At 41.4% G+C, this 13,951-nt stretch overlaps 1 protein-coding gene across 1 annotated transcript in view; it reads right to left on the bottom strand.

Annotated features, from left to right (window-relative positions):
- Positions 1 to 13,951, bottom strand: part of LY75 (lymphocyte antigen 75) — a 124,356-nt gene that overhangs the window by 12,942 nt on the left and 97,463 nt on the right. The window contains exon 35 of the mRNA XM_070799243.1: positions 1,447 to 1,557. Within this exon, the coding sequence (XP_070655344.1) occupies positions 1,447 to 1,557 (111 nt within the window). The remainder of the gene's footprint in view (positions 1 to 1,446; positions 1,558 to 13,951) is intronic.

Genomic DNA, 13,951 nt, shown 5'->3' with positions numbered 1-13,951 from the left:
CTTCAAAGAGCCAATGTTCAACACCATTTAGCAAGTAAGAAAAATGATAAATATGTATTGAGCGTTCCATGGCACTTCATAGGATTTAAAACTGCTATGCCTACATTTATTCCTAAGAAAAACAATAAATATGTATTGAGTAGTACTGGCATGTCTTAGGATTTAAAACTCCTATGCTTACATTTATTCCTTCTGTAATAAGTGAATATGATTTCAATTAAAGCACCCTAAAGCAATTTGATATTGTTCCAAAATGTTATATTGGTGGGTTGTCAGAATTGTGTTTTTCAGGTAAAAAGCATTTTAATTTGTTTTTTGGCCATGGGATTGGCAGAGGGATTGAACCTCTGTCTCCTGCATTGGGAGCACAGAGTCTTAGTCACTGGACTGCTGGGGAACTCCTAATAAAGGGTACTTTTAAATGCTGGTGTTATGAATGTGCTTAAGAGAAAATTTAGTGAAATAATCAAGAGATTTTTAGATCTCACACAATAATAAAAAGCACTTTTAAATAATCAAGGACTCTCATGTCACCATCACAGGTATCTCAGTTGAAAAAGATGTTAATTGACACTATAGTTTTACTCTGGGCTGACGGACAAGTATCACAATTTAGAGGCTCAACAAGGATGCACTTTGGGCCAAACAGCCAAATATATAAAGAACACTCAAGCACAGCTCTTTAAAAAATGACATTTTTATTTAAAATATTTCATAATGTGAAATTATATTTCCCAGAGAATACAGAGCAAATCATGTAGCAAATAGCTTTTTTCTCATTTTTATTTAACAGTATACCGAATCCCCCTGCCAATGAAGGAGACTCGGGTTCTATCCCTGGGTCAGGAAGATCCCCTGGAGAATGAAATGGGGTCACAACAGAGTGGGACACAACTTAGCGACTGAAAACGACAACAGATTCTTCCATACCACGTGTCACAGTACCATGTGATCTGACTTCTGCCCACACTGCATGCCTGAAACAGTACTTTCAGGGCAGAAAGAGTGATTAAGAACACTGTTCCTAAAATCACACAATCCCTGGTATGAATCTTGGCTCTGCCAATTATTTCCTATTCAACCTTGAACAAATAATTGAACTAGTTTTATTCTCTTGATAAAAGAAGGCAAAGAATAAACTTCCTGATAGGTTTGCTGCAATAATTAAAGCCAGTAAAAGTGTATTAAGTGCTTAAGAACAGTGCCTGACACAGAGTACTCACATCAAATACACACTGCTCTTGTCACTCTGCTTTGAGCAGTGTTGTCCAACAACTGACTGCCAACTCAAGAGTTTACCCCAGTTCCACTGCCTGTCTTGCATATCGTAGAATAAAAGTTGTTACAAGGACCAAAGGTAAAAAGACACAACAAACCATTTTTTAAAGAAATTAGTGAACATTCTTTACTGATCTGTGAGAAAACAAAATAGAATAAACTCCTCACCGTGATTAGTACACTGATTTCTGACATCCTCTATGCTTTCAACTTTGATGGCTTCTTGAAGAAAAATGTAACAACTGTCTTGGAACTGAACCCAGGTGGATGAAGGGCAGTCTATGTGGAAAAAGAGAAACACTGTTAAATAACTTGAAAATGAGAATTTCATGAACTCCTAGAGATATGAGATATTAAATTTTCATAGAAAAAACAATGGCTATTTCCATTAGCATTGAATATAGTTATCGACACCTTTGGGTTTATATCTACCACCTCACTGTTTGTTTTCTATCTGTCCTACTTGATTTGTGTTCTTTTTCTTCCCTTGTTGTCTTTTTGGATTATTAAACAATTTTATATTCTATTTTTTTTTAGCTTAGTGAGTATATATTCTTTAATTTTTTTCCTATAGTGGGTACCCTGAAAATTACACCATGCAATCTTGATTTATTAGTACCGAAAATAAATTAGTACTTTTACCATTTCCTAGACAGCTCTAGGATCTTACAATAGTTTAACTTCCCTCCCTTTGTGCTACTGTTCTCTTACTATTTTGCATGGTCAGTGTTCATTTAAACACGTATGTACCTTCTCTGTTGCTTTTCATTTTTATATATTTGAATTACTTATTTGAATAATTTTCTGTCTGCCTGAATAAACCCCTTTAGTGTTTCTTTAAGGGTAGGTCTACTACAAATTCCCTCAATTTGTGATTTTCTGGAAATGTCTTTATATTTTCTCCCCATTTAGATATTTTTGAAAATAAAAAATTCTTGAAGCTTATTTTTCATTGAAGATGTAATTTTACTGTTCCGGCTTCTCTCATTCCTATTGAGAAATCAAATGTCAGTCTGATGGTTGCTCTTTGGTGGCTGCTTTCAAGATTTTCTTTGTCTTTGATTTTTAGTAGTTTGACAGTGGTATCTCTAGTCTTTTTTTGAATCCTGTGAAGAAAGCTGAGCACTGAAGAATTGATGCTTTTGAACTGTGGTGTTGGAGAAGACTCTTGAGAGTCCCTTGGACTGCAAGGAGATCCAACCAGTCCATTCTGAAGGAGATCAGCCCTGGGATTTCTTTGGAGGGAATGATATTGAAGCTGAAACTCCAGTACTTTGGCCACCTCATGCGAAGAGTTGACTCATTGGAAAAGACTCTGATGCTGGGAGGGATTGGGGGCAGGAGGAGAAGGGGACGACAGAGGATGAGATGGTTGGATGGCAACAGTGACTCGATGGACGTGAGTCTGAGTGAACTCCAGGAGTTGGTGATGGACAGGGAGGCCTGGCGTGCTGCGATTCATGGGGTCACAAAGAGTCGGACATGACTGAGTGACTGAACTGAAGAATGCAACACAACTATTGAATCTATGGCTTTACTTTCATTGCTCACTTTTGCAAAGTTCTTGGCCATTATCATCACTTTCAATAATGCTTTTCCACTCTCTTTCTCCCCCATTTCTGGGACTCAAAATACATAGATGTTAGATTTCACATGTTCAATATGTTCACTTTGTTCCTTTCTATTTTAACGCCTTTGGCACTATAATCTTGTTCTTTATGGTGTACTAACCTACTCTTTGGGCTTTCCCAGTGGCTCAGTGGTAAAGAATCTGCCTGTGATGCAGAAGATACAGGAGACTTGGGTTCAATCCCAGGGTTGGGAAGATCTCTTGGAGAAGGAAATGGCAACCAACTCTAGTTTTCTTGCCTGGGAAATCCCATGGACAGAGAAGCCTGGCAGGCTACAGTCCATGGGATCGCAAGAGTCAGATACAACTTAGCAACTAAGCTGCTGCTGCTAAGTCACTTCAGTCATGTCCGACTCTGTGCGACCCCATAGGCAGCAGCCCACCAAGCTCCCCTGTCCCTGGGATTCTCCAGGCAAGAACAGTGGAGTGGGTTGCCATTTCCTTCTCCAATGCATGAAAGTGAAAGTGAAGTCTCTCAGTCGCGTCCGACTCTTAGCGACCCCATGGACTGCAGCCTACCAGGCTCCTCCATCCATGGGATTTTCCAGGCAAGAGTACTGGAGTGGGATGCTATTGCCTTCTCTGAGCGACTAAGCACACACATGTACAGTCTACTCTTCAATTTTTAACAAATCTGCTGTTAAACCTAACTACTGAGTTCATAATGTCAGCTATTTTTCAGTTACACAATTTCCATTTGTTTGTACTTTTATAGATTCTGAGTCTCTGGTGAAATTCTCAACCTTATAAATGTTCTTGAACTTATTACAGTTATTTTAAAGTTCATTTTTGAAAACTCTAATTTCTGGAATATCTATTGGCCTGTTTTTATTTTCCCAGCTTTGGCCTGTTTCTTGTTATGCCTGGTAGTTTTTGTTTTCTTTTTAAAATATCAAATACCAGATACTGTGCAGGAAAAATTTCACAGTATCTGGTATTTGATATTTAAAATAAAAAAAAATGAGGAGGCTCGAGATGATGTCATTCTCCCCTAAAAAGGATCCTGGCACGCAGCTGGCATACTGAAGATTATTTGAATACAATCAAGGGTTGATTCCACCTGAGGGAGCTGTTAAAATCTCTGTGAGGCCCGATATCCATGGATTCCGAGTGAAGCCTGGAGATTGGCTAGCGTCCCTCCTCTTTGGTAAGTAAAAACTCAAATTTTTGTCTCATTAATACCGTGAGAATGCCAAAAACTCTGCTCTCTTTTTAGGTCCTTAAAATGTGGACAGTTCTTCTAAAGGGAAAAGTAATACACAGGATAGTGGGCTCACGTCAACAAGCTGCCTGAACAGCTCTCTGATGCCTGCAAATACTGTTATTACAGAATTTCATCTAGATTTTCCAGTTGTTTTTGGGGGGAGTGTTAGTGGAGTCCCACTTCACTAGAGTCAGAAGCAGAATCCCCTCTTTCACACTTCTGGGCAAGTTACTGATAGCTGTCACTACCATCATCCATCAAACAGTCATTGGCTGAGCAACTCCCATGTGTCAGAGACCACAGTTAGCACCAAGGAGTGAGGATAAAAGGATTTAAGACAGTGGTCCCCAACCTTTGGGCACCAGGGGCTGGTTTTGTGGAAAGCAATTTTTCCACAGATTGGGGCAGTCTGGGGTGGGGCGGTGAGGGGAGTATGGGGGTCAGGGGGATGGTTTCAGGATGACTCAAGAGCATTATATTTATTGTGCATCTTATTTCTATTATTATTAAATCAGCTCCACCTCTCAGATCATCAGGCATTAGATCCTGGAGGCTGGGGACCTCTGATTAAAGGGGAATGAGTCCTACACTTAAAGTCTTCAGGCTGCTAGGAGAGTCAGACACATATACATATCAAAGGTATGAGAGGTTAAATGTTATGAGACTATAGAAGAAAAAAAGTAACTTGCTCCCCTGGGGCTCAGATGGTAAAGAATCTGCCTGCAATGCAGGAGACCCGGGTTCGGTGAGATCCCCTGGAGAAGGGAATGACAACCCACTCCAGTATTCTTGCCTGGGAAACCCCATGGACAAAGGAGCTTGGCAGGCTACAGTTCATGGGGTCACAAAGAGACGGACGTGGCTGAGTAAGCACACACACACAAAAAGAGTAAGGAAACATTTCAGAAAGGAGGTAATATTTGAGCTGCAATTCACAGGATAACTTTACCATGTGGAAAAGGAGAAAGATGAAGAAATCCCAGGTAGAGAGACCCCCATAAAAACCACAATGAGAGGAGTCACGTATTCACTGAAAGGGTTAACTAGGCAGGTCTCTCCCACCCCACACTCCTGCCATCTCATGTTTTCTGTAATGGCAGGAGTGTGGTTTTTCTGCGGTTTTCTGTATTAAGACATGATAGAAAAAAAAAAAAGCAGTCATTTCCAGAATGAAACTCAAATTGAAAGTCAGGAGGGCATATACTGTGAATTGCAAACTTTGACTTTCGTATTTTTCTTCTGTTTTCTTCTGGCTCCCTTTGTTGCTGTTCCTTCAGTCTTACAGTATTTTAAAAAATGGAAATAGAAACAAACTCCATTACCACATTTAATGCCACTTGAAACACCTTACATATCACTGAAAATTCTTGGACCATGGGCTGAGAAATGCTCTTGTGTATTATTTCTAGTCAAAGCTACACATAGGATTTTGTAATGATGATAAATAAGAATATAAAAATAATTTTTGAAATATTGTTTAAATGGAATAAAGCATGTCTATTATGTATATAAAATATAATTAACACCAAGTGAAGTGAAATTTATAAATTGTTTCTTTGTACACTTGTATTGGGTTGGCCAAAAAGTTGACTCAGTTTTTTCCACACGAGCTTACTGAAAAAGCTGAACAAACTTTTTGGCCAACCCAATAGTTCTTAGACTTTATGATTACAATGATCTCTGATTTCCAAATCATCTATAGACTAAACTGTATTCTTTTGCTCAGTGGCAGCTCACGTGTCAGTTCTCTGTGAGGTATCCCTCCTTCACCTTCCTTAAACTCTGACCCCTCTGAACTTCTACAGGACTTTACACTATACAGCGTGTGAGAGGCCTTTGCTGGTTATAAAGACTGAAGACTTGTTTTGGTTACTCCAAATGATAGAGACTTTCTGCAAGGATACATGGAATAATAAGAAATCTGAGGATAATCTCCTAGCAGTCAAATAGACCTCCTAGTGTTCTTATACCAGGTACCCTCTTGGGTTGCTACCTAGCTCAGTATAGTCAGTCTTTGATTTAGGAAACCACCCTTATTTTGATTAGTCGTGGCTTGGATGGTGAGCATAATATGGCACAAGTCAAAGCCCTAGGCACAAGAACCACAGGTAGCCTATCTCCTTGGAAAAGGGGCTGTATTACCCTTTGAAGAAGAACACATTCACGTGTGCTGATCATCATAAAGGTGACATATAAAAAAGAGACCTGAAGGTGCTGGGGGAAAAAAAAAAAAGCCAAATGCTTATCTAGGTCACACAGGCCTCTGAGATGGGAGTATCATGATAATGATACTTGACAAAGACCCTTGTTGAATAATTAAATAAACAATATGTGATAAGACTAAAAAAAAAAAAAACCACACAAATAAAAACAAAAAGCTACAGGCAGAAAAAGTAAAAAACAAATTGTTAACTTCATATTCTTTAAACTTCCAATAGCGTTCTCCTCAGGCTTATTTCAGCATTAACAGTAACTCCAGTTAATTCAGCGCTGAACCCCTCTTCTCATGCTACCAGAGTCTGTGCCCCAGAAACAAGACTTAAGCACTACTCAAAAAATGTATTTTTACTCTAAGAAAAGTTTTCACATAGAGGCTGATACCCCCTATGACAGAACTTACTGAGGTTCACACGTACAGAAAAGCTAAACTAACTGTGTTTTGTTCTATACTTCTTAATATTGTACAATTATAATCTTTGACAATTATTACTCAAAAATAAAAAGAAAAGAAAGGTTAAATTTTCAATGCTTAAGTGTCTTTGCTATAATCCTGTTACAATGAAAAATCTGCCTTCCAGAATATTGACATAAGTTTTCAATTACAGAACCTGTAATATTTTCTAGAAAATATATTTCAATAAACATACTTTGCTCAAAAGAAAAAAATATCCTGCTCACAATGCTCTCTCCAGTGTGCTTCTCTGTTACTCTTGCTTTTTCACAGTTGTCCTGAAAGATAGGTTGCACCTAAAGGACTCTTTGATGCTCTTGAACTGTGGTGCTGGAGAAGACTCTTGAGAGTCCCTTGGACTGCAAGGAGATCCAACCAGTCAATCCTAAAGGCAATCAGTCCTGAATATTCCTTGGTAGGACTGATGCTGAAGCTGAAACTCCAATATTTTGGCCACCTGATGTGAAGAACTGACTCACTGGAAAAGACCCTGATGCTGGGAAAGACTGAAGGCAGGAGGAGAAGGGGACGACAGAGGATGAGATGGTTGGATGGCATCACCAACTCCATGGACATGAGTTTGAGCCAGCTCCAGGAGTGATGGACAGGGAAGGCTGGCATGCTGCAGTCCATGGTGTTGCAAAAAGTCGGACACAACTGAGCAACTAAACTGAACTGAACTGAAAGGACTCTTTATGGATTGTATAATTTTATAATTCTATTGATTTACTGTGTTTACAGAGATTTAGGAACCTGATGAAACTTTTAAAAGCTTGTATTTAACTCCAATAAGTTTCCAAATAGATCCTCTGCTTAAAATTATCATGTGCTAAAAGAATAAGATGGTATATCTACAGGAATATTTTGCATTGCCAGCGAGTTCTAATAGAACTCTCTGTTCCCTTGTAATTAATTTTTTTAAAGAACCAGGCACAGCAGAAGAAGAAGTGATCCTTGGGACACACTTGTTCTGAATGTTAACAATGGAAAGGCAAGATTGTATTTTTTTTTTTCCTCATCAATAAGACCTTTGTCCTCCCATTAAGATATAGGTCAGTCACTTACCTTCTACAAGGGCCACTGTGGCAGAGGGAGAAACAGGCACTGGTTATTACGTTAATTGTGTATGGAGGACGATGTTGCATACCCGGCCCCTGATAACCTGGAAGGCCTGGGCTGCAAGATCTCCCTAAATCCTAAGGAAATTCAGCCACTCTGACACTCCGTCCCCTCTCAACGTCACCCAACCTAGCTTCTAAGATGTTGACCCCCATCTTCTCCCTTCAAGTCCTTTCTCAGAAAAGCTGTCATGACTTTTTTTCATAGAATGAGGGTGGCAGTGTTTCTCTGCACCTTTCTCATTGGACTTTACTGGTCCATTTCCTTATCGATGCAACCTGAAGATTTGTCCTCAAAATCTAAAATAATCTTAAATACTTGATATGTATCAGAAAAAAATTGTGGATGATAACCCTGTTGCAAAACTAATTTTCAACACCTAAGTACATTTTTAAAAGCTTATCAATGAAAGAAGTCCTGAAATAATACCTAATTATAACTTTTTCATTGGAAGAAAAATAAACACTTATTAACATTTCAAATTTTACAATCTGAAATAATTTTTGGTGAAACATCATTGTGCTATCCACAAGGGTCAGAATAAGTCACATCAATAGATTAAAGTGACTTAATGCTTTGAATTCAATTATGAGATAAGCTCAAGGGCAAAAGTAAAAATAATTTGAAAGAAACTGCAATCCCATGACCCGCTGCCATTTATCTAAATTTTTTGTCCTTTTATTATAAGTTAGAATACAGCATAGAGACACATTTCAAAACAAAACAAAAATCCACAATACAGTGAATTTTCTGCTGTTACAGAGCTTCCTTGGTGAGGGGAGCAACAAGCAAGAAGACAAACAAGATTCATTCCAAGAGAAATGAGTGCTCTGAAGAGAAAACACAGGGATGTTATAGAGAAGATGGGGTGTTCAGAAAAGGCCTGGGGAGAGGACATGTGAACACAGATCTGAAGGACGTGGAAGGGTCCAGGCCAAGGAATGGGGAAGAGGAGGGTGGTCTGGGCAGAAGAGTCAGAGGTGGCTGAGTCCTGCAGAGGTCAGTGTGGATAAACAGAGTGAATGGCAGGAAGGGTGGTAAGAGGTGACATCAGGGAAGGAGGCAGAGTATTGCAGGCTATGGCAATTCAAAATGAGTAACCTAGATTCTGGAGAAGGCAATGGCACTTCACTCCAGTACTCTTGCCTGGAGAATCCCATGGACGGAGGAGCCTGGTAGGCTGCAGTCCATGGGGTCGCTAAGAGTCGGACACGACTGAGAAACTTCACTTTCACTTTTCACTTTCATGCATTGGAGAAAGAAATGGCAACCCACTCCAGTATTCTTGCCTGGAGAATCCCAGGGACAGAGGAGCCTGTTTGACTGCCGTCTATGGGGTCGCACAGAGTCGGACATGACTGAAAGCGACTTAGCAGCAGCAACCTAGATTCTGATCCATGTAACCACCATCAGAATGGGATTTACTCTAACATGCTTACATTCACTTATATTCACGCTCCCCATGGGAAATCACTGACCCAAGAAATATATACGAACCCAGGTCTCCTGCATTGCAGGCAGATGCTTTACCCTCTGAGCCACTAGGGAATCTCCACTGATCATTTACTACATACAAAATGTGGTGTTCCAGAAGAACTTTTTAAAAGGGATGCCATGGCACCTAACCCACATATCTAAAGAATGTTTTGTTCATTGTGATTTTTCAAGATAATAGCTAAGAAAAACATAACATCATTTATACTAATAAAATCCAAAATAACAGAGAACAATAATTTCCATTTCAATATTACATTTATGTTTTCTGCAACACCATAGGACCTTTCCTGTTAAGATCTTGCCATTCGGCAAATTCCACAATAACTTTCAAAAGTTCTTTTTACTTAGTTCTAAGCAAAATATTATTCCTGATCTTGTCTAGATAAATTGGTGAAGTATGGTAATAAAACATGGACACAGGTTTTCAGCTCTATGTTATCAGCATGCATGGGAATGTGCTCAATTACCACATGCATCAACCCACATAAAGCTGCACTCATGATGTTATCTAACTGCAATAATTACCCTTCATTTTGTATGAAGAGAACAAAGGGAAACCAAGATTCACAGTGCCTCCAATAGGTGCTAGACATGGCGTACTCCCTGAATGCCCATGATCACCCTATGGTCATAATCTCCATTTTAACTGAAATGCAATGAGTTGGGCAATTCAGTAAAGCCCACACAGTCTGTACCTAAAGCCAAAACTCATGCACCTTCTAATTTAATCCTTAAAACCTCCTGAGAGAAGCTGATTAATTCACAGCATTAATTTATTCAACATGTACTTCTTTGGCTCTTAAAAAGTCTATGTAACCATACTGGACTTATTAAAACAAAACAAAAAAGACAAAACTTTCCAAAGACAGTTTTGAGACAGGCTGGGACCTGAGACCCTTTGCTACTGTGCTTGCACCTGGACAAATGTCTCCTCAAGCCGCAGAATACAAAGACACTATGAGACTAAAAATAACGGCAAGCAGGGGCAGCTGGGGCAAACTTTAAGCAACAAGATACAAAAAGATCAAAACCCAACTGCCACTTCTGAGCTGCCAGGAGCAAAAGCAGGGTACTGAGCCTGATCTCTGCACACACAAGGGGGTGGGCAGCCCATCCAAGCCACTTCTCTGGCTGGGACTACGTCAGCCCCTACCCTCACCCCATTTAGGGACCAGCTCACCCCCACTTAGGGAGCAAGCAAGGGCACCTGTTACTTGTTTTTGCTCCCCTCCACTGCAGCTCGAGTCCCAGTAAAGCCCTGCCTGAATTCCTCATCTGGTCTCACCCATTTCTATTAAGAAGTACAAGGACCCAGATGGGTAAATGCTTGTCCTCCACTGCTGATCAAAACAGCTTCTCTGAAGAAGAGAGACATCAAAATCTAGAAATGGGCTTCTAAAGAAATCTGACAAGTATTTTTTTTTCTTAGTCTGACATACAAAGGCACAGAAACTCAGTTGTTCATTCACTCCAGTCGTGTCCAACTCTTCTGCGAATCCATGGACTGCAGCACACCAGGCTTCTGTGTCCTTCACTATCTCCCAGAGTTTGCTCAAATTCATGTCCATTGAGTCTGTGATGCTATTGAACTATCTCATCCTCTGCTGCCTTCTCCTTTTGCCTTCAATCTTTCCCAGCATCAGGGTCTTTTCTAATGAGTTGACTATTCACATCAGATAGGCAAAGTATTGGAGCTCCAGCTTCAGCATCAGACCTTTCCATGAACATTCAGGGTTGATTTCCTTTAGGATTAACTGGTTTGATCTCCTTGCTGTCCAAGGGACTCTCAAGAATCTTCTCCAGCACCACAGTTTGAAAGCATCAACTCTTCCAGGCTTGGCAACCCAGAGGGTGGCTTAAATAGGCAGTTAAATGTAACTGGCAAACATAAGGAGGGTGTGCATAAAGAGGGCTTGGCAGCATCTCTAGTCCAGCCTTGTTTTGGACAAACCTGATGTGCTCAGTCTGAACAGAGTGACACTCTCCTTTCTGCTCCTCCATAGGCAGCAGATGGCATAACTGGCCATAAATGCTGGTCGACAAAAGGTGTCAGGATAGGAGCTCTGAGTTTGTAAGCAAGTTCGGAGCCGCTTATGCTACCACTGCCTCCAACACTGAGATCCTGTCAGCAGGCTTCCAGCAGGAATTTATAAAGCAGCAGTGAAATTCAGGGGGAAAAAATGCCAAACTCTTGCATAATCAATTTATTCAGACCCATGCAAGTACTCACTCTGTTTTTCTTTATTTTGCTCCTTAATTCCCAGAATTGTTCAATCAATAGTGGTTTTGGATGTAAGTCTTTCCCCAGAGTTTCCCCCAACAACATATTTGACACGGTTACAAGAGAAACTTGTTTTTAAAAAACACAAAACATATTGAAGAGTCTGTTTTCCTCGGAACTTATTTTGGAAATCACGAGTCATTTTTTAGATGAAATTTGCACAACAGCAGACTAGACTTAAAAGATTTTTAAATCACACGTCTTAAGTGGAATCCAAGCCTCGCCTGTTCTCTCCTCACTTCCACTCAGGGGTTATTTGGCTGAACTGTTTTCCTGTTTCAACATCTTGAACACCAACCAAATGGACAAACAAGGCCGAGAGCAAAAAAAGGGTCAGCTTCCTCCCACTCCCATCCCACCCCAGCTGCAGCCGAGCTGGGGAAAATCTCCGCAGTCTAACTTCCCCACTTCCCCTTTCAGCCCCAAACGGCCGTGAAACTACGCTCATCCTGGCGCTCTTAAGTCTTTCTGCTCTCCTGTCAATTAGCCCCGTTTGGGGACCCTTGCCCGCGACTGGGGTCCGTGCTAAGGATGTGGACACGGTGGGAGACGAAGGGCGCTCTGGGGTCCCCGGAGATCCCTTCCCTGCGGGCTATCTCCTCCCCGGGGGCGCTCTCACGGAGCCCACCGAACGCAGAGAGAGGCGAGGGGTGATGACCAGCCTCCGGAGGCGCTTGGGGTGGGCGCGCAGGCGAGCGCGACCTGCCCGTCGAGAGGCAGCCCTCGCCCGGGGAGAGGGTGGAGGGTCTGCTCCGGGCGCCCGCTTCCAGGCCGAGGAGGGGGCGCGGCCGGGGGCCAGCTTACCCGCGGCGGCGGCGGCGGCGAGGCCCAGCAGCGGCAGCAGAAGAGCGGGAGGTGCGGCTCGTGGCATGACGGCGCTGCGGGCCGGGCGCGCGCTTCTCGGAAGTGCAGAGCCGCCGTCCGACCCCTCCCACCAGCCGCCCCGGCCGGGCCGAGAGCCCGCCCGCCCTGCCTTCCGGCCGGCGCCCCGGCTCACAGTGCTTTTAAAAACTTCATCTGAACCGAAATCAATTCAGCTTTTCAAAAACGTTTCCAAAGAATTTCCGTAACGCTTCAGCCAGCTTCTTTCTCTAAATCTTAACGTCGTACGTAACTTAAGTGCAATGGTCAAAGCCAGTATATTAACACTGATCTAATAGTGTGGGCTAAGCTACAGCCCTTGTCGTATTTCATCAGTTGTCCTTCTGATCATTTTTCTGTCCTAAAATCCAATCCGAGGTCATACACTGCGCTGCGATGTCACGTGTCCTCAGTCTCTCTACTGTGGGACAGGTCCTGTGTCACTGCTTATCTGGAAACAAGTTTGAAGAGTACAGTTGCTGTGTAGAACGTCCTTTAGTTTGGGTTTGTCTGATGCTTCCTCTTGAGGGAGATTGGAAGCAGAGGATTCGGGTTATATTTCTGTGTTTTGTTGTTGTTGTTGGTTGGTTGGTTTTTGGCAAGAATACCACAGAAGTGGCATGCCCAGCCCAGGAACGCCACGGCGTTCTGTCTTATCACTGGTAATGTTAACTTTGATCACTTGGTTAAAATGGTGTTTGTTCTTTGAACCCAATAGCCAGAAACCTTTTCAAAGGTTCTCTCAGTGGGCTGTGGCCATCAGACAACTTCTGCCATCAGCTCTTGGATGAGGGGGTCTTTAAACTGTGCTTGACAGCCCTTGAAAGGAATACTTTGGATACTTTGATTCTGAACTTCTGGCCTCCAAAACTGTGACACAATAAATTTCTGTTGTTTAAGAAAAACAGCAGCAATCATGTTTGTTACTATACATATGAGCTATGCAACTATAACTTGAATAGCCGGGGGGTCTCTGGAATCAGACAAATCAAAGTAACACAGGCTGCTTGTTTAAACTCTGACATTGTCTCATGTCATTAGCAAAAGAGTGTTTTAAAATTGAGTCTAAACTCAAGAATACAAACATAAACAACTCACTGTTAAAATTTACAAATGAGTTGAACAGACACTTCAACAAATAAGATATATAAATATAGCAAAAAGTACATGAAAACACACTCAACATCATATGTCACTAGGGAACTTCAAATTAAAACCAGATACCACTGTACACCTATTAGAATGACTTTTAAAATCCAAAACACTGACAACAGCAAATGCTGAAGAAGAGAATGAAATGAATTCTCATTCATTTCCAGTGAGAATGCCAAATGGTACAGCCACTTTGGAAGACAGCTTTGTAGCTTCTCAGGAAACTAAATATACTCTTATCGTATGATTCAGGGATCA

Source organism: Bos indicus, chromosome 2 (assembly GCF_029378745.1).
Source record: "Bos indicus isolate NIAB-ARS_2022 breed Sahiwal x Tharparkar chromosome 2, NIAB-ARS_B.indTharparkar_mat_pri_1.0, whole genome shotgun sequence".
NCBI lineage: Eukaryota > Metazoa > Chordata > Mammalia > Artiodactyla > Bovidae > Bos > Bos indicus.
Note: the sequence above shows the minus strand (reverse complement) of the source record. Positions and strands in the feature narration are given on the sequence as shown.